This window comes from Hemicordylus capensis, chromosome 3 (genome assembly GCF_027244095.1).
Source record: "Hemicordylus capensis ecotype Gifberg chromosome 3, rHemCap1.1.pri, whole genome shotgun sequence".
NCBI classification, from domain to species: Eukaryota; Metazoa; Chordata; class Lepidosauria; order Squamata; family Cordylidae; genus Hemicordylus; species Hemicordylus capensis.
Window position 1 is genome coordinate 285,454,290 of NC_069659.1, and position 22,933 is coordinate 285,477,222.

At 44.8% G+C, this 22,933-nt stretch overlaps 1 protein-coding gene across 13 annotated transcripts in view; it reads left to right on the forward strand.

The window, feature by feature from the left end:
• Window positions 1-1,783: 1,783 nt before the first annotated feature.
• The window catches only part of BTRC (beta-transducin repeat containing E3 ubiquitin protein ligase), a 200,287-nt gene continuing 179,137 nt past the window's right edge, over window positions 1,784-22,933 (forward strand). For 3 of the 13 annotated variants that reach the window (XM_053307802.1, XM_053307793.1, XM_053307797.1), the window contains exon 1: window positions 1,785-2,073. Coding sequence is in view for 11 of the 13 variants with exons in the window: in XM_053307793.1 (XP_053163768.1) it covers window positions 2,026-2,073 (48 nt within the window). In the remaining 2 variants the exon portion in view is untranslated. Of the gene's footprint in view, window positions 2,074-22,933 lie in introns of all 13 variants that reach the window. The other 10 variants (XM_053307799.1, XM_053307800.1, XM_053307804.1 and 7 more) reach the window with 5 other exon arrangements.

The window sequence follows — 22,933 nt, forward strand, 5'->3', positions numbered from 1 at the left end:
ATAGAACAGCTCTTAAATTCTATAGGTGCACATCCCCACTCCATCCCTGCTTGGGTGAGCAAGCAACAAAGGTGGCTGCAAAGAGCAGTTGCTACTGTACCTTACTCACTCAGCCTCTTTTGGGTGGTGCAGCAAAGGAAGGGGACTAGGAAATTGAGAATGAGGGAAACCCAATTCATACATATAATCTGTGTGCACGTTTTTATGTGAATGGCTGTTCACCTTTAAGGTGAACCTGGGTACAGGTCCCCCAATGCATGGTACACATAGGAAGTGTATTGCTGTACCTTTGTTCAACATAACATGTGAGTAACTATACCTGTGTACAGATCTGTACCTGTGTACACTGTACACTCTTTGTTCAAGTGTGAAACTTAATGTCTGAATAGGGCTGTAATTCGAACTCACCCGGTTCCGTGCACATCCCTAGGATGGAGCAGTGGAGGCAGCAGCCACCTCCTCTCTCTCTAGGAACTGGGCCCATTGTGCCAATCAGAAGAGGAGAGCAGAGTGAGTGCAGCACATGGCTGTTTTTTGCAGTTGCCCGCCACCACCCTGCACCTGTTGCTACTCAGGGGAGATGGCTGCAAGGAGCAGCAGCTGCTGCCATCTCTGTGCTCTTCCTCTAGGCAGCACAGAGGTTAGGGTTAGGCACAGCACATCCAATCCTCCAGAGGGAGAGGACAAGGAAATGCAGCAGGAGGTGAGACTGCTCTTTGCAGCTGTGTCCATTGCCCATTCACCTGAGCAGGCAACTGAGTCACAGAGGTAGCTGCAAGGGGTAGGCCCGATCCTCCCCACTGCTGCAGAGATGGAGATTGCAAGAGAATGGAGGCAACAGCTGTTCCTTGCCACCATTGTTTGCCCACATGTGTGTCTGCCAACTCTGCTTGCCTACACAGTCCATCAGGCCAAACCTGATGTTGCTGCTCAGTAGCAGCTAGTCAGAGAGTGCTGGTGCCCACCTACCAGCAAGGTGCTAGGGCCTGGACAGCTACCCAATGATGCGAAACTCATAGGAAGTTGCCATATACTGAGTCAGATTACTGGTCCATAGCTCACTATTGTCTGTGCTCAGACTGGCAGCGGCCCTATCTTTGAGAAGCCAGAGAGGGAAATTGGAACCTAGATGCTCTTCCTAGAGCGGCTCCATCTCCTAAGGGGACTATCTTACAGTGCTCACATATAGTCTTCCATTCAAATGCAAGCAGGGCGGACCCAGCTTAGCTAAGGGGACAAGTCATGCTTGCTACCACAAGACTAGCTCTCCTCTTCTGAGGCTGATTCTGGCAATCCTGTCCCACAGGATCGTGATTGTATCCCTTCTGACCGAGTGTAATCGTGGCAGTAAAAAAATGTGATTCCTGTTCTAGGTCAGCGAGCGATACCTGCTGTGGCATGATTATACACAAATTCACTTGAAGCAGAAATTCGCACGATCTTACACGGAAAATAATGGCAATGTTTAAATGAATGAATGATGGTGTTCTCTTGGCTATCGGTCTACAAGACTGAGTGTAGAACATTCCCCATCCCTTACAAAAGGAGGAGTAGCTGACTAGTCCCCGTCTACCCGCAAAAATAACCTGCCCAGCTCAGCCGTTTTAGAAACTACAACTTCCATCAGCCCCTTCTCTCGTCGATAAAATCAGGAGCAAAATGCTGCTCCCCCTCCCTCCAAACAAGTTCACCGCAACCCTTTCGAATATACTGTATTACACTTCCACCAGCCCCAACCCTCGCTACTTCGCAAGAGGCGACAGGCGTAGAGTCTCTTTCGCAAGGTTTACTGGGAATTGTAGTCTGCAATATCCTCTTGGACGCGTCTCAGGAGAACGATCGGGGACTACATTTCCCACTTGCCTGAGCCGAAGGAAAACGGAGGTTTCCTGCCTGACTCTGCGCTGGTTGCGGCCTTGCGTTGAGAGAGAGTGTGTGTGAGTGGGGGTGGCCTAGGCCCAGGCCGAGCGAGCCCCGGAGCTGGCGGGGGAACAGCAGCCGCAGCAGAGGCGGATCGGGGGGGCTATGGACCCCGCAGAGGCGGTGGTGCAGGAGAAGGCCCTTAAGTTTATGGTGAGGAGGGAAGGAGTGGGGAGGGGGACTGAGAAGGTGGCGGCGGCTGGCGATGGCGTTTGCTGGTGTGGTTGGAGGAGGAGGAGGAGGTTGGGGGTTGTTGGTGGGGAAGGTATGGACAGAGACTTTATGCAATAAACTGTTAGTAACCTCCAAGCTATCTGCGGAGTGAGTTTAGTTAATTGGGAGAACTACAGGAGGAATGGAATGGGAGGTGGTGAAGAACCTGCTGTGTGGGGAAGAAAGGGCGAGTAGGCAGGTAATACATTTCCCTGTCGCTTCTGGAGGGCTCTTGAAGGTATGCTCTTCTGTTGTACTGGCACTGATGTAGAAAAATGCCCCTTCAAATGGAACTCAAATGGACGGATTTGGTAACTCTGGACTGAAAGTGCGGGGCTTTATAATTAAAAGTGGTGGTGGTCCTGGTGATTGGAAGGCTAGGTTTTGGGGGATGGGGTGAGGAGGGTGAAAGGGGGGAGAAAAATTGTAATACTTGAGGACAGACTGAAAGAAGGCTGAAGAGGACCTATAGAGAGAGAGTGGTGGAAGAGGAGAAGGATGGATTTAGCAAAGAATGAAATGTTGTTTTTGACAATGGGATGGTGGTAGGTGGACACCTAAATATTGAAGGGGCTGCACTGTTGGAGAGGCAAGAATAAGAGGTGTGGGACAGGCTTTTTTTAAAGGTAGAATTTACTAGCAAGGTTGGTATTGGGCCATTGTTGCAAGTCTTCTGATTGAGTCAGGGAAGTACATAGAGGCGAAGATACAGTGAGGAGGATCCTAGGGAATTTATAGTGCCCAAAGTGAACTATTATTGCATGGTTTTGTTATGAATAAAGAGAAGGTTGAGGCCTGCAGTAACTGCTGGGGGACTTATTGGGTGCTAGAATGTTTGTAAGGGGACACTGCGCTAGAGGTAGTGCCTGTTCGTGGAAGGTATTTCAAATATACTCCCTAGTGTCTTAATATAATTGAAGAGTTACCATGTGTTTAAATCTTAGGGTTTGTGAATTTATGCTAGGATTGGAGTGCCATTTAATTGGCTTTTTATTATTTGACTATGTTCAACTATTGTCCACTATTCCATATAGTCAGAACTCGCTTGTGTACATGGCAGCTTTCCTTGTTGCATTATTGTGCCAGCTGATAGCAAAGTCAGGGCCCCTTGCTTCCCAGCTCTGAAAGGGACTGAGACTATTTCCCCAGATAGCTTCTGCTCTCACCAGCCTCAGTTGAGCTACATAGTCCAGTTTCTCCTCCTAGCCATTTGTGTTGTAATTGCAAATATCTCTTACAGGCACAGAAGTCAGGAAAGAGGCATGAAGCCAACTTGTACAAGCAGTCATTAGACTGGAACAGATCTGGGAATTCTAGCTGGTCAGAACTGTATCCTCTTGGCCAATTATCATTGTCTCAGGGTGCAAAACCCAGGAAGGTTTTCTTATTAATATGCATGTGTCCACTGTCATGGTATACTAAAAATATATAACATAGAGATGGCAGTGTAGCACTTGTGTGCATTTCAAAAGATTTGATTACTGCAATGCGCTCTATGTGGGGCTGCCTTTGTATGTAGTCCGGAAATTGCAGTTGGTCCAGAATGCGGTAGCCAGGTTGGTCTCTGGGTCATCTCGGAGAGCCCGTATCACTCCTGTCTTAAAATATCTGTACTGGTTGCTGATAAGTTTCTGGGCAAAATACAAGATTTTGGTTATAACCTATAAAGACCTAAACACCTTGGGCCCTGGGTATTTAAGAGAATGTCTTATTCACTATGAACCACACTGCCCATTGAGATCATCAGGAGAGGTTCCTCTGCAGTTACCACCGGCTGGTCTAGTGGCTATTCAGGGACAGGCCTTCTCCATTGCTGCTCCAGGCTTTGGAATGCTCTCCTTGCTGAAATAAGAGTCTTCCCATCTCTTACAACTTTTTAAAAGGCAGTCAAGACACACTTGTTCACCCAGGCTTTTAATTAGACACTGTTTTAATTGTGTTTTTAATAGTTTTAACATGTTAAATTTTAAATTGTTGTAATATTTTAATCTTTTTTGTTGTTGTTTTTATTGTTTTGTTGTAAGTCGCTCAGAGACTTACGTCTTGGGCGCTATAAAAATGTGTTAAATAAATAATAAAAGTCTTGTGAATGGAAATACATGCACATTGTGCTGCTTCATACACATTGTTTCCTTAAGAGTGAAACATGATGGTGATTAGTACAATCTCATATGGTGCATTCTGAAAAGATTGTGTGTGTGGAACTTGCAGATATGTGCAGACAAATCAGCAAACCTAGAGGAGAGCCCAAACTTCTCTTCTTCAGTAAAATTACTTTTCTCCTGGCCATAACTCAGGCAATGCAGCATCTGTAGGGCCACTCTGTCTAGCCCCCTAGGCAGGCAGACTGTGAGTGAGGTACAAGAATACTTCAACTGCCTCTAGATAGGCAAGAATTATTCCTTTCACAAAGGAAAGGCACACTCCACATCTGTTCATTTTTGAAGAAACTTTCTTCTGAGGGAGAAATGATGTACCTCTGCACATGCTTAGGGTTACTTGACCCTAGGTGCTGGAATGCTTACAAATAAAAGGAGGCAAAGATCACACCTATATATACAGGACTACCACTCAGTCAGTTGCATTTGCTGTGGGAAGGAGGCATATCATGCCTCCTATAGTAACATCCTTCATGTTACCTGGCATATAGTGTGCTATAACGCTTCTGGTTCTGAGAGGGACTGGAGCCTTGGAAGGGAATGATTTCTACAGTTAGGATAATTCTTCTTGATGTTCTTCTTAATGGTTCCAAAAGCAGTAAAAGCTTTGAATAGGAGCATAGCATAGGAAGCTGCCACATACTGAGTCAGATCACTGGCCTATCTAGCTCAGTATTGTCTTCACAGACTTGCAGCGGCTTCTCCAAGGTTTCAGGCAGGAATCTCTCTCAGCCCTATCTTGGAGATGCCAGAGAGGGAACTTGGAACCTTCTGCTCTTCCCAGAGCGGCTCCATCCCCTAAGAGGAATATCTTACAGTGCTCACATGTGGTCTCCCATTCAAATGCAAGCAGGGTGGACCCTGCTTAGCTAAGGAGACATGTCATGCTTGCTACCAAAAGACCAGTTCTTCTTATACTTAACTGACAACAAAAGATTGATGTAGTGATAACCAATGGTTAATCTACTTAATATCGATTTAACTAGAAGATGATATAATGGCGATGATATAATGCGTACATTATATAATTTTATTTGTTATTTATTTACAATATTTCTGTACCGCCCAAAACCTGCATCTCTGGGCGGTTTACAATTAAAATAATTTAAAACATCAAATCAATTAACAATTAAAATCATTTAAAACATTTAAAACCCAGTATTAAAATTTTTAAAACTATGAATCTAATTAAAAGCCTGGGTGAATAGATGTGTCTTCAGTGTCTTTTTAAAAGTTGTCAGAGATGGGGAGGCTCTTACTTCAACAGGGAGTGCATTCCAAAGTCCAGGGGCAGCAACGGAGAAGGCCTGTTCCCAAGTAATGAGTTGGCTGTTTAGGGCTTTATAGGTAATAACCAGCACCTTATAGTTTGCCCCAGAAACGTATCAGCAGCCAGTTTAGTTCTTTCAACACAGGAGTAATATGGTCTCTCCTAGATGACCCAGAGACCAACCTGGCCGCTGCATTCTGGACCAACTGCAATTTCTGGACTATGTACAAAGGCAGCCTCACATAGAGTGCATTGCAGTAATCCAGCCTAGAGGTTACCAGCATATATACCATTGTTTTGAGGTCGTTCATCTCAAGAAACGGACGCAGCTGGCTTATATAACGATATTATAAGATGATATAATGCGTACATTCTCCCCTACTCCAGACAAGATTTTAAAATCTCTTTAATGTGTAGTTTAAAAACAACAACAAAGATCTTATAAATTTGAGCAAGCACATTTCATTGTTAAAACTTCATTGTCAGTGCTGTATCTTAAAGCTTGTAAGGTCTTTGTTTTTTATTTGTTTTACCTATGCATTAAAGAGGTCTTAAAATCTTGTCTTAACTAGAAGAGTATTCTACATGAATACCTTTTCTTTTATATTAGTTTGGTGGTGGTGGGGAAGTGTCTAGAACCTCTGATCCACAGCATTCTACCATTGCAGTTCTCTGTTAGGAGCTGTCATGTGTGACTAGCTTCATCTGTGGGACAGTCTCTGTTTAGTTAGATTTAAAAGGAGTATATGCGGCACTTGGTTATTTGATTCCAGAGACTGTTGTTAATATTTGTTGTTAGTAATTCTTCGTAAAAGTACTCCTTGTTCACCTGGCTGGAGAGGAGGCAGCAAAGGGCTAACTCTTCAGACCAAGGGCAAAATGTCACATCCTACCCAGAGGGGAGAACCCTCACATTTTCAGTTTCCTGCTTTGGGGTTCAAAGAGAAAGGTGGGTGTCTCTTGTTCCCAGACTGTAAGCTTGGGACAGGTCTCCCCGCCCTGCCTCTAAGCAGCAGTCTTCCTCTTTTGTTCTTCATCCTGATGCTCGTAGGCAGGCAAGTGAGGACAACGCCTGCATAGACTTGCCTCAGAAGGTAAGCTGTGTTCTTAGGCAGAACAAAACCTCTTAAGTATTATAGTAGTAGAGTTTGTGCATGGCTTGTGGCTGGTTGAGTTGGAAGGCCAGGGAGAATACACCTTTCTCTGAAAGGGTTTGACTGTCTGATAATCTTTTTGCAGCTAGATCCAATGCCAAAATGACTTGCTGTTAGAGATAGCAGATTGTTATTGGTGAAGTAGCTATACAGGCATCTCTATGCTTTTCCTGTCCTCCTTCTCCTAGTGAGTGTTAAACAAAGTAAGCATCCTGCAGGCAAATCAAAATAGTAGTGGCTCCTTTCTGTTCCAAAAGCTCATGGTTCTAGGAACTGATGGATCTCAAGATCCTTGACTGATGGACCCTGCCAGCCGTACTTTGTCTTCTCTTCCAGGAGTCAGTCCTTTATCTGGACAAAGTGTACCATCCAGTCGGTGTCAACTCCTGGCGCTCACAGAGCCCTGTGGTTGTCTTTGGTAGAATAAAGGAGGGGTTTACCGTTGCCTCCTCCTGTGCAGTATGAGATGATGCCTTTCAGCATCTTTTTATATCGCTGCTGCCTGATATAGGTGTCTCCCATAGTCTGGGAAACATACCAGCAGGCATTCGAACCGGCAACCTCTGGCTTGCTAATCAAGTCGTTTCCTCACTTCAGGCTACAATTGCACACAGGAAGATGGAGTGACAACGTGTCTGAACATTACTATTTGCCTGCAGAGGCAAACATTGAACCCATGGAGAGTTCCTCTGGGATCTCTTCCCAGTTAATGGGCCTACTTATGAGTGACTTAGTCTGGATGTCAGCCAGGGTATGTCTCTGCAGCTGAAAGCTGTACTTGTGGATAGCTGATGGGAGGGTGTTATGGAGAACATCAGCGTGGGGCTTGCCAGCAGGTCACAACTGCTGGTGTAACTGTGTGTGCTGTACATGGTTATATAATGTCTGAACAGGGTTTTGGAAAGTAGAGTATTTGGCTTCCTCTACTAGTTAAGTGGGTGAAATAAGGAGTTTGCAGCTAGGGGAAATGCAATGGGGCGGCAATCCCGCCCCTGCGTTCGAACTGGTTTGAATGCGGGGTTCCGAACCTAAGAATAGAACGCCAAACAGGTTTGTGCACATCCCTAGTCAGCAGCATGAGAATAGTAAACTAGACTTATCATGAGGCTCCCTTCTGTGCAGTAGAGCTGGCACACTCACCATGTAATGTTTTTGGGAGGGAGACTTAATCACATAAGCACAGAGTCCTACAAAGTGCAGGTGTTAGTCAGGATCCCCTAAGGAATCACTTCTGTCTTTCCTCTTTATGTTTCTCTCTGATTTTTTTCTGCTTCTTGTTTTTATTTTATTTTTTATATTTCATTGTAAAATGAACAATGAACACTACATTGTTCACCCTCATGTGGATGATTTTGAGCGCTGCTCCCTCTAAGAGGGATTCCCAGATGTTGTTGACTACAACTCCCAGAATCCACAGCTGCAGTGGCCTTTGGCTGGGAATGATGAGAGTTGTAGTCAACAACATCTGGGAATCCCTGTTAGAGGGAACACTGGTTGAATGGTAATCAAAAGCATATCACTTTCTTGTTGTTGGATCACCTAAACAATACTTGAAGTGACTGGCCACATTTGCTAAAAGTTATAGTTTAATGGATTTTGTAGTGCAGAAACTGGTGCTCTTTGCTAACATAAAATTTTGTTATCATGAGGACTTTTTAAATACTTTAACAAAAGTGTTTAGGGATACTTTTTGTTATTTAGGATAACAGAAGTATTTTGGCATTTCAAAAGATAGTAAACATAAATGATTATATATGTAAACAAGTGATTTACAGCCATAGTAAAATCTGATAGAGCAAAAATTACATATTATTAACTTTGGTTATATTTTTATTAAAATAATGATGCTAATGTACTACTACTACTACTACTACTACTAATGCTAATGTAGAGTGCAAAAAGCATCAGTAGCTGTAAGATCAGTATTCAGAATCCAGGCAAAGCTTTGGATTTTATTTATGAAAAACTTACGAGTTTTCACTTTCTGGCAGAAGAAAGGCAAGGTAGTAGCCTGATGAGTCTCCCTGTGGAGGGATTTCGGTAAGAGAACTTTCTGCCCAAACAACTCTCAACTTAGGAAAAGAGGGAATATGAAGCAAGACCTGAAGGTATACATGATGGGAAGGTGTACATGAGCAAAGGCATTTCCTAAATCTTAGGGTGCTAGTTAATTGAAGGTATGCATGGCCAAGACTCTAAAAGTAATAATCAGCACTTTGAATTGAGCTTGGCAGTAAATTGGATCCAGTGCTGGTAAGCTAAAATTTTTGTGTTGTGTTCTCTTGTAGGCCTTGGAATTTGCAATCTTTGATGCTTACTGTTTGTTATTGGTTTGTTTATTTTATATCTCACCTTCACTTTTCACTAACACTTCAAAGTCAGCTTATAGAAAATAAGTTTAATAATTGAAATGGCAGAATGAAGCCTAAATAGTCAGCAGCTTCTTAAGCAGATGAAAATGGAGGATTAAATGGCATGTGTTTTTTTAAAAAAAGGTCTTTCTGGACATGGAAAGACAGAGGGCTGGGCACCAGCTAGCATTCTCTGTCTCCCCACCCCCAGCTTCTTCTAAAACCCCATCCAGAACAGACTAAATGCCACTTGCAGTCAATCAGACCAGGAGAGCTGGCCTGAGGGAGGAGAGCTGGTCTTGTGGTAGCAAGCATGACATGTCCCCTCAGCTAAGCAGGGTCCACCCTGGTTGCATTTGAATGGGAGACCACATGTGAGCACTGTAAGATATTCCCCTCAGGGGATGGAGCTACTCTGGGAAGAGCAGAAGGTTCCAATTTCACTCCCTGACTTCTCCAAGATAGGGCTGAGAGAGATTCCTGCCTGCAACCTTGGAGAAGCCGCTGCCAGTCTGTGAAGACAATACTGAGCTAGACTGACCAATGGTCTGACTTGGTATATGGCAGCTTCCTATGTTTCTATGTAATCTTCAAAGGCAGTAATCCTTTGGAGATGCATTAGTATTTGCATGAGAACTGGAGATGCATTAGTGTTTGGATGAGATCCAGGTCCTGTAGCAGCTGAAGGAAGGTGCCCCAGGCTGTCACTGTCGCCTGAGAATTCAGCTGCAACATAGTGCCCCAGAGTACCCAAACTCCAAAATCCTTGTATCTCCCAACTCTATAGACCTGCCATCCATCAGTACTTCTGTCTTGTCTAGATTCATCTTCTATTTTTCTTCAATCAGTCTTTGACATTATCTTGACACTGACTCAAGGAGACCACCTTCATTTCTAGATGAAAAAAGAAAAGCAGAGTTGAGTGTAATCTGTGTATTACTTAGCTCTTGCCTATAGGTTGTAAAATTGATGAGATTAATGCTTTTCCTTCAGACTCAAGGCCTTGCTGAAAACTTGTAGCATTTTGCAAGCATGTGCATCAAATAGGAAAGGCTGAAAGGTAGAACTGATGTGAAAGGCCACTGAAACAAAAATATTTCTGGCAATTTGTCATCAGTTGAAGATTATCTCCCATAGGGTAGGCAACAGGAATTACCGCAGTTTTGGTTTCTTATGACAAACAACAACTGTAGCTTTGTACCCTCGCATCCCATGCAGAGACCCACAAATGTTTCTTATGCCTTCTGGGTATGTATTCTCATGGAATGAGCTGAGTTCTGTCCTAGTTCTAATGTTCAAAGCCTTTCATAAGATTGACGCTGCTCTTGAGAATATGTGATCTCCTGAAGATATCCTATGCACAATCTGTTGTAGTAGTAATAAAAAATAGCTAACCAGCAGGGAGAACTTAGTCAGTGTAAATGAACTTTTTCTAGGATCTAGAGCACAGCCACAGGAAATATTACTAACATTGTTTGGAAAAATAATACATCTTGTATCGCCTAGGGTCCAGTCTTGGTGCTCATGTGCTGGTACAGCAAATTTAGTTGGCAAAAGCAAGGTCATTTTGTACTTCGCAGGCTTTCCTTCTGTTTTCACGTGGCCCTTCATCTCTTGTCCATCTCTGACTGTGAGGACCCTGGCACCTGCCAGTCTTAGTTCCATTCAGACCTACATCTGCCTGGCCTTTATTCCCAGGAGAGACATAGGAGTACCATCCCTAAGGCTTTAGGAGTAGAAATGCCACTTCCACAGGGAGATAATTGTCCCAGATCTTACCTCAGTATTCCTGGGAGTCCTTCCTGCCACCATCACCCTACAGCAGGGGTTCCCATCTTTGGGTCTCCAGATGTGTTGGACTGTAGCAGAAATGATGGGAGTTATAGTCCAGTGATATCTGGAGACCCAAGTTTGGGAACCCCTCCCCTATAGTGTACTGGGGCAAGACAGGATGGTGGGCTGAGAACTCCCCAAAATGCCGTGGCAAGCAGCCAGGACCCTAGATCCTGATGCTATGCAGCAAGATCTAGAGGTCAAACTTGAATTGAAGTTGGGATTCATTTTTGGATGAATCTCAGATGTCTAGCAGACATTTGAGAAATGAATGGTTACCCTAAATCGATTATAAAGTGGACTTGGAGAGTTCCTCCAAAATTACTTCAAGGGTAGCATAGTGAATCAAGGGAGTGCTTGTTAGAAATAAGTTATCCAACCCCAGTATAGCATACTTCCAGTGGTTGTTGTTGCTTATTATTATTATTTATTATTTATTTATTCAATTTCTATACCACCCTTCCAAAAATGGCTCAGGGCGGTTTACACAGAGAAATAATAAATAAATAAGATGGATCCCTGTCCCCAAAGGACTCACAATCTAAAAAGAAAAATCAGATAGACACCAGCAACTGTCACTGGAGGTACTGTGCTGGGGGTGGATAGGGCCATTTGTTCTCCCCCTGCTAAATAAAGAGAATCACCATGTTAAAAGGTGCCTCTTTGTCAAGCTTATGTTTTTTTATAGATCATGAGCTCTTTTGGGACAGGGAGCCATCTATATTCATTTATTTTTCTGCATAAACTGCTTTGGAAACTTCTGTTGAAAAGCAATATAGAAATAGTAGTAGGTCCCCTAGTAGTTACAAGGAATGCGGAGCAAAATGGATTGCATACTGGAACAAAAATGAATTTCCAACTACTGTACAAATTCTGTAGATGTTCAAAGTATCTTCTTGGCATAAAGATCTTTTGCGGGGTGGGGTACAGATCTTTGCATATTTTAGTATGTACTTAATGGTCAGCTTCCTGATAATCCTTTCATTTCTTTACAGCTCAAGCCCTATAGTGTGTGAAAACACACACACCTGCCATTCCCTGTTGTGGGTTGTTCCATCAGGAATATCTGCTAAACTATTTTGTCCAGTTTTGCCTTTCTACCAGGACAGTCACAGTTTCATCATCCTTTTGAGAACTCTACTGACAGAAGGATTTCTCAGGCAAAGGATGAAACAGATAAATCTACCTGCTTAACAGCCCTGCAGAGCTGAGGGTCTCTTAATGTTTTTGGTGAGACTGTGTGCCTTAAGGTAGGTGCAGGCTCAGGATCTTCTATTGGTAGATCTCTGGGTGATTTGCAATGGAGCTGTCTCAATTACTTAATGATATCAACAACAAAAAGGCTTCCTGCCTCTTTATTAAATTAGTTGCTAAAACAAAGAAAGCTTGCGGGGGCGGTCCAAGAATAGATTTTTAGTGTGAAAGGAGCTTAGTTCTGAAACTGAACAGCAAATTGCTGAACTGAGGAAGTGCTCAGAGGCACCCTGTTCCTTATTTTAAGCGTATGCCTGCCCCCAGTCATTTGCAGCAACTAGAGTTGACATCTAGGTTCCTGTAAAAAAAGAAAAAGAAAATTGATCCCATAAGCGAAGCCTGAAGTCTGCCCATCTCTGTCCTAGAGGCACACCCAAGTTTCAAAGCAGTATTCTCATTCATAAATCGATGCAGAAAGGTTCTATTTCTCTTCATTCAAGTAATAAATTATTCCAGGTAGATTTTCATTCTGTCCTACTTGCAGTTCTAGAAACAAGTTGGAAGGAAGACCATTGGAGTCATCCTATCCAGTCTGCTGTCTGAAGATTGCAAGCAAGATGATAGTAGTTGGGCATCTGATTAGGCCACCTCCTTTTTCACAAGTGTTAGGTTTTTATCCCTGTTTCTCTCCTGCTTTAGATAACTACTAACTTTCCTTTAGCTCAGATGTGCTCAGAGCCTGTTTGCTGTGGACACTAGATGTACTTGGGGATATGTGGAGTAATAAAATAATCTCAGGTGGGTAATCAAAGTCAGTGCTATGTTAGTCTGCACAAGAATGGAGTTCTTGCTGGATTGTGGCTTCTTTCTTTTCTTCTTGACACTATGTTATGAATTGAGGCTGAATTTGACCCTGGTATTGATTAATTGTTTTTACAGCAACTATGGAAGTGTTGAGACTACTTTAATAAATGCCCAGTCTCATTTTTGTTTAGATTTTAGGAATTTGGCTTGGACTATCTGTTTGGTTTCTTTCCAGGTTGTATTCTGTCTCTTGGATTTTATTTTTTTTAACTGTATGCCTATAGTTCATTGGTATAAATATTAGGTACATTCTGGGTACTGTGTTAGACTGATAAAAATTTGCCGTCCCAAAATGTTTGCAGTCTAAAATGTGTGCACTTAATTAAGCAATGATTGTAGATGATTCTCTTCTCTAAAGCGCCTTAGCTTAGATAGCTACATTTGTTTTCCCATCTTGTCAGTGAAGGGAATCCCTTTTGAAGAGTTTCTCAGCATCAAATTGTATGTAATGTAGCCTTATATGTTTAATATAATGTGTATTTTTTCCTCTGTGTTGGAGCTCATCAGATAAGGTTGTGTACTGAGCATGCTCGAGACAGAACTAGATCACGTGACGGTAATTTCCTGCCTCTGGAGGCTCCATAGCCCCAGTTCTGTCTTGCTTGAGCTAGCAGGTCTGAGAGAGAGCTCTTGTTCAGTTATGATTCTACTACTATTTGGCTTATCTAAATTCATGTTGTTTTTTTGCTGGTGTCATTCCAACTCTCATGTTGATGGCTCATTCCGAAGAGCTCCTTAGGGGCTCCCTCTCTGAAGGTCCCCAGCTGCCACAAAATCTGAGCGGTCAGGAGCAGGGCATAGCCTTTTCCCTCAAAGAGGCTAAGTTGGTGTCTCCCGCGCCCACCATTTTACTTCAGGCTGCTGAAGCATTGGAGCAACCCTCCAAAAAAGCTTCCAAGAAAACCAAACATTGCAGAGAACAAACGCTGCCAAAGAAAAAACGCAAAAAGTTTCCGTCTTCAAAGGCGGCAAACACTGTTCGACTCAGCAAGTGACTGCTCATTAAAGGGGTTGCAAGAAATTGAAACCTCGCACGAAGCAGCTAAGGGCAGATGACCAGCACCCTTCGGGTGATTCCCCAGTGTCTTTGCTCTTGCCCCCAAGGGGCCCAGTGATTCAGGGGGAACCGGTTAATCTGGCTAGTGATCTCACGACAGTCATAAACAATGAGTTCTGCACCTGCGCAGACCAGCTTTGGTTAAAATTCGTTAGCTCCTCGAGACGCTTCCAGCCACCCCCTCACGTTCCCTGTAGTATCTTATAGCGGCGGCTACGCGTCCTTCTCTCCGTTTCTTTCTGACCACCTTAGTGATCACATCTTCGGATCACTAGAGCTCCTCAGAAATAAACAACTAAACTAAAAAATCCATTCAACGGCTAGAAAACGGAATGGAAACAACTATTCTAAGCTTTACCCACTAAATTTGGAAAATATTGAGCGATTACACAGACTTTGACTACAGAACGCTGAACAGTATAGAGACGCTTAACGATTTTAACTTGTTTATGTCAGGATTTATTGGCTTGACCCTGGACTGGGATTGATTACTCTCTTGTGTAGATCCCCTATTGTGCCTCCCATGAGTACAGAAGCTCCTAGGGAGAAGACCACCTTTAAAAGGCATGAAAATTGCAAGGGGAAACTCTCTTCAACTGACGGCCACCAACTTTGTTTGCTGTGCTTGGGGGAGGGCCATAGCTCAATCTGCTCATCATTTTCTAAGCAGACTTTGAAAAACCGGGCAGCCCAACTTAAGGTGGCATTAATGGAAGATGCGCTCTGCCCTGGAAAATCTGTGCCTCAAACTCCCGCAACTTCGAGTTGGACCTCGAAATCAGCATTGAGAACTGCAGCATATACACAGTCTAAATTCTTGGTGTCGGGAGCGGCTGCCTCTACCTCGAGGGATGAAACACCCTTCATCTTGACCGACTGCCATATATGCCAGCCCCAAAAGAAAGGGCAAGCCATCGCCTGATGCACTGCCACCCAAGAAACATAAAGACAAAACACACAAGAAAAAACATCGCAGCAAGACATCTGACACAATCTCCTCTCCAACAGGGTTGCAAAAAACAAGAAGCGCATCGGCATCAACATCAGATCGGCATTTAGCGGTATTGCTCTCACTGGCACCAACTCTACAACAGTCTCCTTCAACACCAAGGCAGCCACGCTCGATATTGGCATCTTCGACATCGAAGCCAAGTAAGCAGATGCCAGAATCACAACACCGAGCGGCATCTCTCTCATTGGCAACAACAACACTACAGTTGCCATCGACGTTGAAACCACAGCGTTCGAAGCCAGTTTCCTCGACATCAAAAACAAGCGGACACCTGTCACCTTTGACACCGTACACTACATCAGAACCGAGGTGGAGACGCGGTTAGACCCTACATCCGTGCCAGACATCATGAAACTGATGGAGTCTGGAGAAAGCACTCCATCAACCTCTACGTCCAGAGGTTTCCTTAGTCATGGACTGGATATCGAGGTGGAGGAGGAAGAATCGGACCAACAGCTTTCGGCACCGAGGACACCCTCGGTGTCATATACAAGCCCATATAAGACCACTCAAGTGTTGGGGTTACTACCAAGAGGTTGCGGGGATACCTCCATAACCCTATCCCCAAAAGAGTATTCTTTATTTAGACAATGGCAGATGCAAAGAAGCCATTTGACACAGACCACAACACAAGTAATGCGGAACAAGCAAGATTGCAGAGACATATCTGTACAGATGGTCACACTACAAGAACTAAGATTGAAAATAAGAACGGTTTCTATTCAAACAAGTTTTCCTCCCTTACCGGTAGTGGCTACACAAACTACGCTGATGCTACAAGACACAGCTACCCAGACAATCCAAGTAAGAGACAGCAAAAGCAGAGACAATAGAAATTTGCCTGCATCTTCAGCAGACAATGCTACAGATACACGTGGGGCTTCAAGCCACCCAACTGAGGAACAACGGGACTCTTCAGATGAAGCGGAAAGTTACGCTACAGACTCCTCCGTGGAAAAATCCGAGGGACACATCCCAGAGCCTAGCCAGAATGTCTCTACAACTCTGTCGGTGTCACCAACAGAGGAGATGAAATTCTATCACCAACAGATAGCGGAGATGGCTGAAGTACTGGGCGTGGACCTTACACAAAAAACGACTGATCAGGATGACCCAGTGTACAATTTAATGAAAAGGACAATGGGACTGCAGCCAGTATACTCACCGATGCTACCTGTCATTACCAAAGCTGCAAAATCAACTTGGGAAGTTGTTCAGACGTCCACACCAACATCAAAACGACTGGAAATGCTGTACAAAATACAAGAAGAGGACAATGAGTACCTTATGAAACATCCTGTACCTAACTCGCTGGTAATAGATTGCACATCATCATCCAGAAGTGGAAGGTGCCACACAACCCCATCGAATAAGGAGGGATGTAAGCTGGATGTTCTTGGCAGGAGGACCTATTGAACAGTATGCCTTACTATTAAGATTGCCAATTATATTGCTTGTCTATCTAAATATACATACTCCTTGTGGGAGAGTTTGTTCGAAGAGCGTGCTAATCTGACTCCAGCTGAGTTTCAAAAGAAATTTGAGAGCACTTTTATCAGGACAACGCCAGCAACACGCCAGCAGTTAAGTAATGCAAAGTATCTAGCGGAATCGGAATCCCACACCCTAACATCTGCAGTAATGCTGAGGAGGCATGCTTGGCTGCATTCAACCATGCTACAACAGGATATGTGGAACTGTATAGAGGCACTCCACTTCAGTGGTAAGGGCTTGTTTTCTGAGGAAACAGATACCGCAGTGAGTTATTCACGACTCAATGGTATACTAATACTAGATACCAACCTTTCCAAAGGAGGCAAAACATGTTTCGACAAAACGAACGGAAAGACTATAGGAAACCATATCAAAGATACAACTGCAAACCGTATGTTGCTAGAAATAGAACTAACCAGCAGAACTGTAGCAAGGCTGCACAGCAGGCCAGCATCACCTTTGATTGCATTCAGAGCCCACCTGCACCCAACATAATGATACCTACCATCGGCATAAGGAATACCAACACCTTGCAGCTTGCCAGAGTCGCCATCAAACTGGCAAGTCATGCCCCAGCATGGCACCACATAACATCAGACCAGTGGGTGTTATGTATAATCACAACAGGATATGAAATAGAATTAGTCACTCTGCCAGAGTTTATGGGAATAAAATATGCTCCCAAGTCAAAAACCTTGAAGGAGGTGGCCAAGGAATTGTTGGAGAAACAGGCTATTATGCCAGTGCAGTGGGCTCACAGTCAAGCAGGTTTTTACTCCCAGCACTTTCAAATCCTGAAGCAGAATGAGGGCATACATCGTCCAGTAATGGACTTATGTTGGTTGAACCTATATGTCAAAGTGCAGAAGTTTCACATGATAACACTGCAAACAATCCTCTCACTTCTACATGAAGAAAGGTGGATTGCAATGCTGGATTTGAAGGACGCATACTTTCACATTGGTATACAGGAGAACCACAGGAAGTACCTGCCCTTCACAGTGGGCACAGAAATATACCAGTACAATGTGCTACCCTTCGGCCTGGCGACTGCCCCAAGGGTGTTCACCAAGTGTATGGCAGTAATCATAGCCTACCTTCAAATGCAGGGCCTCTCCATCTTTCAATAACTGGACAACTGGTTCCTCACTGCAAGAACAAGGAAACACTAAGCCTCCCACATACAGGTAGTGACATTGATATTACGCAGCTTGAGGGTACAGATCAATTGGAAAAAGTCGCATCTACAACCCACCAAGCGACTACAGTACATTGGTGCAGTACTAGACATGGACGAACAGAGGGCGTATTTACCAGAAGACGGGTACAGACACATTCGAGAAATAGTGGAAGTATTCCAAATGACACCACTACAAAAAGCAAGAGCAATTCAGGTACTTCATGCATGTCGACAGTGTGCTATGCGACACTGAGACTGAGGAAGCTGCGAACCTGGTACTTGTTGGAATTTCGTTCCAATATAGATCCAGAGAACAAGCTCCTGCTTCTAACAAAGAAGGTGTTGGCCTCTCTTCACTGGTGGTCCAGCAATACAAATCTCCAGAGGGGAATTCCATTCAAGTGCCTCCATGCAGTGCTGGGGAGCTCATCTGTCAGGACTAAGGGTGCAGGGCCTTTGGTCTGCTTGGGAAAGACAGTTGCATATAAACTTCCTAGAACTACTAGCTGCTTTCAAGGCTCTGCAGTCTTTTAAAAACATCATCACAAACTATGTGATCAAGATTCAGTGGACAATACCACCACAATTGCATACATAAACAACCAAGGGGGCACTGTGTCAACTCAGTCTACAGATGTGGAACTGGTGTAGTGCACAGAATATTTGTATGATGGCCATCCACATAAAAGGAGAGGACAACACGCTAGCAGGTGCATTGAGCAGGAGTCATATGCTCCAACAACATGAATGGGAACTGAATCTCTTACTCCTGGAGCAGCTATTCTCCTGTTGGGGGACACGAACAGTCAACTTACTCACAACTGACTAGAACAAGAAATGCGAGCAGTACTGCTCCAGGATGGGGCTAGGAAGCCACTCAAGGGCAATGTGTTCTAATTTCAGTGGACTCGGAGTACATTTTATTTTTTTCCACCATATCCCCTGCTGAACAGGGTGGTAACCAACATACTGCAGGATAAGACCAGAGGACCAGAGGAATTTTAATAACTCCCTGGTGACCGAGACAACCATGGTCCCCGCAACTACTCAGACTCGCCGGAACCACAGGAGACTACCACAGCTACCAGACCAGATAACTCAAGAGAAAGGTCAACTGCTGCACCCAAACCAAGCCACACTAAATCTTACAGCATGGAGGATAGGTTACTGAGAAATTTTTTACTGAATAACAGAAAGAGGTCCATCAGGAAAAATTATTGGGCCAAATGGAAGAGGTTTTGCAGCTATGCAGAATGAACACACTTTGCACCCAAGGACGCAACACTAAGGGAGGTGTTGCTATACCTTACATCCTTGAAAACAAAGGGACTAGTGAATGTCTCTATTAAGGTACATATGGCAGCAATTTTTGCATGTCACAGTGGATGGGATGGAAAAACAGTGTTCTCCCACCCTAAGTGCAAGGAATTCATGAAGGGCATAAATAATTTGTACCCACCAGTAAGACAGCCCATGGACAAGTGGAATCTGTCTCTCGTCCTTTCCACATTATCGGAAAAACCTTTTGAGCCAATGGCAACTGCTGACATGAAATTGGTGGCATTGAAAACAGTATTCCTGGTGGCAATAACAAGTGCAAAACATGTAAGCGAGCTTCTAGCACTGCATATAGACGAACCATATACAAAACTTTATCCAGACAAACTAGTGATGTTTATGGATTCAGACTTTAGACCAAAGTTAGTCTCAGACTTTCATTTGAACCATGATATAGTTCTACCAACTTTTTTCAGGAATCCATCCTCGCCTTTGGTCACATGATGCATTCTCTTGATGTGCATAGAGTGGTTCTGTTCTATTTAAAGAGGACACAGGGGATGAGGAAAACAAAACATCTATTTGTCTGTGTGAGTGGCCAGCAAAAAGACCAAACATCATCATGCCCACAGATATCACATTGTCTAGTGGAAGTCATAATGATGGCTTGCGAACTGCAAAAAATGGCCCCACCAAGATCGGTGAAGGCCCATTCCATGAGACCATATGCAACAGCAGCAGCACATTTGTCAGGTATTAGGTTCAAGGACACTTGCATGGCTGCTTCCTGGGCTTCAGACCAAACATTTGTCAAGCATTATGCTTTAGACCTTCACTCTGCAGCGGTGGCTGAGTTTGGAAGAGCAGTGCTGAAAAGGGTGTTACAATAGCTTGCGGCTCCCACCTCCTCAAGGGAAGCTCGTATTACACCTATTGTTTATGACTGTTGTGAGATCACTATCCAGATAAACAGGTTGCTTACCTGTAACAGATGATCTGGTAGTGATCCCACGGCATTCATAAAACCCTCCCAGCCATCACCACTGCAGAGCGCAAGCAATACGTACTATACATGGAGAGATGCTTAGGAAAATAGCACCAGTCAGCCAACAAGAAACTGAGAGGATGCCTAACCACCGCTATAAGATACTGCAGGGCACGTGCAAGATGCGGTTGGAGGCGTCTTGTGGAGCTAACGAATTTTACCCGAAGTTGGTCTGCGCAGGCGCAGAACCTATTGTTTATGAATGTTGTAGGATCACTACCAGATCATCTGTTACAGGTAAACAACCTGTTTGTCCGTGCATTCCCTCTGCACTGCCTGCAGAACCTCCGATACCCATTGCCCCAACCGAACTGATGACATTGACTGTACCGCTGTTCGACGCCTCTCCACCTGATCCAACACTACCTCCTGTACCTGTAAGTGCCCTGAACCCTCCCTTCGCCCCACCGGTCATGGATTGGTTGAAAGAGTTTTCTTAGAAAGGAGCGCCTGGTGCCCAAACAGCCTGAGCCACCTGCAGCTCCAGGCCAGGGGACAGCGCCTATACCCCAGCCCAGAGTGCCCAGGCGCACAGGCACACAGCTAGACATGAAGGAGGACATTTCTCTTTGTCCTCTCCGGACTCAAGCCCCCGCAGGCATGCAATTCCCATCTCTGAATCGGGCCTTTTTGCTCCCAGGCCCCTGGCTCCCAGACACAGAAAGAAAGTTCATTATTCTTCCTCCAAGGATTCACCCAGACCCAAGCACCATAGGGGCTTGCCTTCCTAGCATGTCCTCTCCCTTCCTCTTCCACCTCCCGACCACCATCCTACCCGACCAATGGCACTTCTGCTTGTTCCATCAGCACCCCTGCCACTATGCACAACTTCTGCTCCTACTTGATCTCCTGACCCTGCCTTGCCTCCAGACTTTCCCCCACCCCGCTCTTCCTCAAGACCTTCCTCCACTTCCAGACAGACCCATCCTGTCCGTATCTGATTCTGATTCCTCTCATTTGGGGGTGGGAGACCCCATGGACCCAATAGGGTCCAATAAAGAAGATGGGGGGTTATTTGATGAAGTGGTTGCACCTCTAATTCTTGTTTCTTCTAGACTTTTCTCTTCAGCAGACTTTGAGGTCCTTCCTTCCAAAGCTAAGAGGACCTTTAATGATGTTGCTCCATCTGAGACTACTGACTCTTCTCCATCCCTGGATGAAAATGTTTTTCCAACAGGCTCAAGCTCTACTGCCACGGTACCCTTCCCCTTTCTGTTTCTCAATGTTATGTGTGCCGAATGGCAGCTCTCTGCATCCACTTACAACCTCCCACAGGATGTTATGTCCCTTTTGGCTATTCTTAAAATAGACCCACCGGTGGCATAGACAGTGTCCAGCTCTATTGTTAATATGGAGGGACAAGAGTAATTTAAAAAAATCAAGAGGACAGAAAGTGTGATTTGCACTTAAAGAAGGTGCACAATGTCTCGGCCACCACCATCAGGGCAGCTACCACAAACTAATTTTTTTCTCGTGCCTTCGTCCTTTGGAAGGAGACCATAAGGAACTGGTGGCTCTGAAAGCGTCCGACCTTCCAGTGGTGGGGAATCCAACTGAGCGTCCATAATTTGTGAACACCTCCGCTGAGTGGAGAACACACAGGCAGACTGGCTCAGCCATTAGTCGATGAATCCGGCAAAATGATCCCTCCATCCAGAAGTGTTTCATCAGATCACCCACACCTTTGGGGAACCTCGTATAGACCTCTTCGCATCACCGTCCAATCACCTCCTTCTCGCTTCTGCACGAGGTTTCACTCTCCACAAGCGGAAGCAATGGACACCTTGACAGCGCCATGGCCAAAGACCCTTCTCTATGCCTTCCTTCCGACAGCAATAATCACGAAGATCCTCAGAAACATGGTTCAAGAACAGGCAGAACTAATTCTGATCGCCCCTCACTGGCCACGGAGACCGTGGTTCCCCAACCTCCTCAATCTGTCAGTACTACCTCCATGTCAACTTCCTCATGGTCATGAGCGTTTATCCCATGGCCCCCTCCTGCATCGAGACCTGGGTGGCTGAAACTCTTCACCTGGAGGTTGAGCACACAAAACTAGCCTCTCAAGGTTATTCTAGATACCAGGGCACCATATTGGCCTCTCGAAGACAATCCACCAACAGGATCTACCAGGCTACCTGGGCTGCATTAGTGTGATGGTCATGCACAAACCACAATGACCTGTTACTAGCTGGCACTCCAGAAATCCTCGCCTTTCTCCAGTCCAGGTTGCACCTTTATCTTCAGCCCAACACTCTGAAGCTTCTCCTTTTGAACTTTTGTCTTCCATCTCTCTCAAGATTTTGTCCTACAAAGTTCTTGTCGTAGTAACCATCACATCAGCATGCAGGGTTTCAGAACTCGGGGCCCTGTTCGCCCGCAGAGAACTGTGCCTTTTTCAGCCTGACTCAGTTATCCTCAGGCTGGGCGCCACCTTTCTCCCAAAGATCAATTCCTCCTTTCATAGATCCCAAGACCGCGTCCTACCTTCTTTTTGTCCTTCCCCGACACATCCCAGGGGAAAACTCTGGCACAAACCAGATGTCCGCCGTGCCCTGAGTATATATATCAGGCACACTAAAAACATCCGCAGGTCTGATTCCCCTTTTCTGGTGTTCCATTCGGTTTCCTTGGGCAACAAGGTATCCAATGCAACTTTATCATCCTGGATAGGTTCCTGTATACTCCTCACTTAGGTGACCCTCAACCTGCCTCCCCCCAGGGTCATCATGGCTCACTCTACTAGGAGCGTAGCCACATCTGCTGCTTTTGAGGCACACGCTCCACTCCCAGAGATTTGCAGGGTGGCCACATGGTCTTCCATTACTCCTTTTATTCAACATTATAATATTTTGTCTTTATCTACCCCATCCCCTGGCTGCCTTCAGCTGCAGAGTCCTTCAACAAGT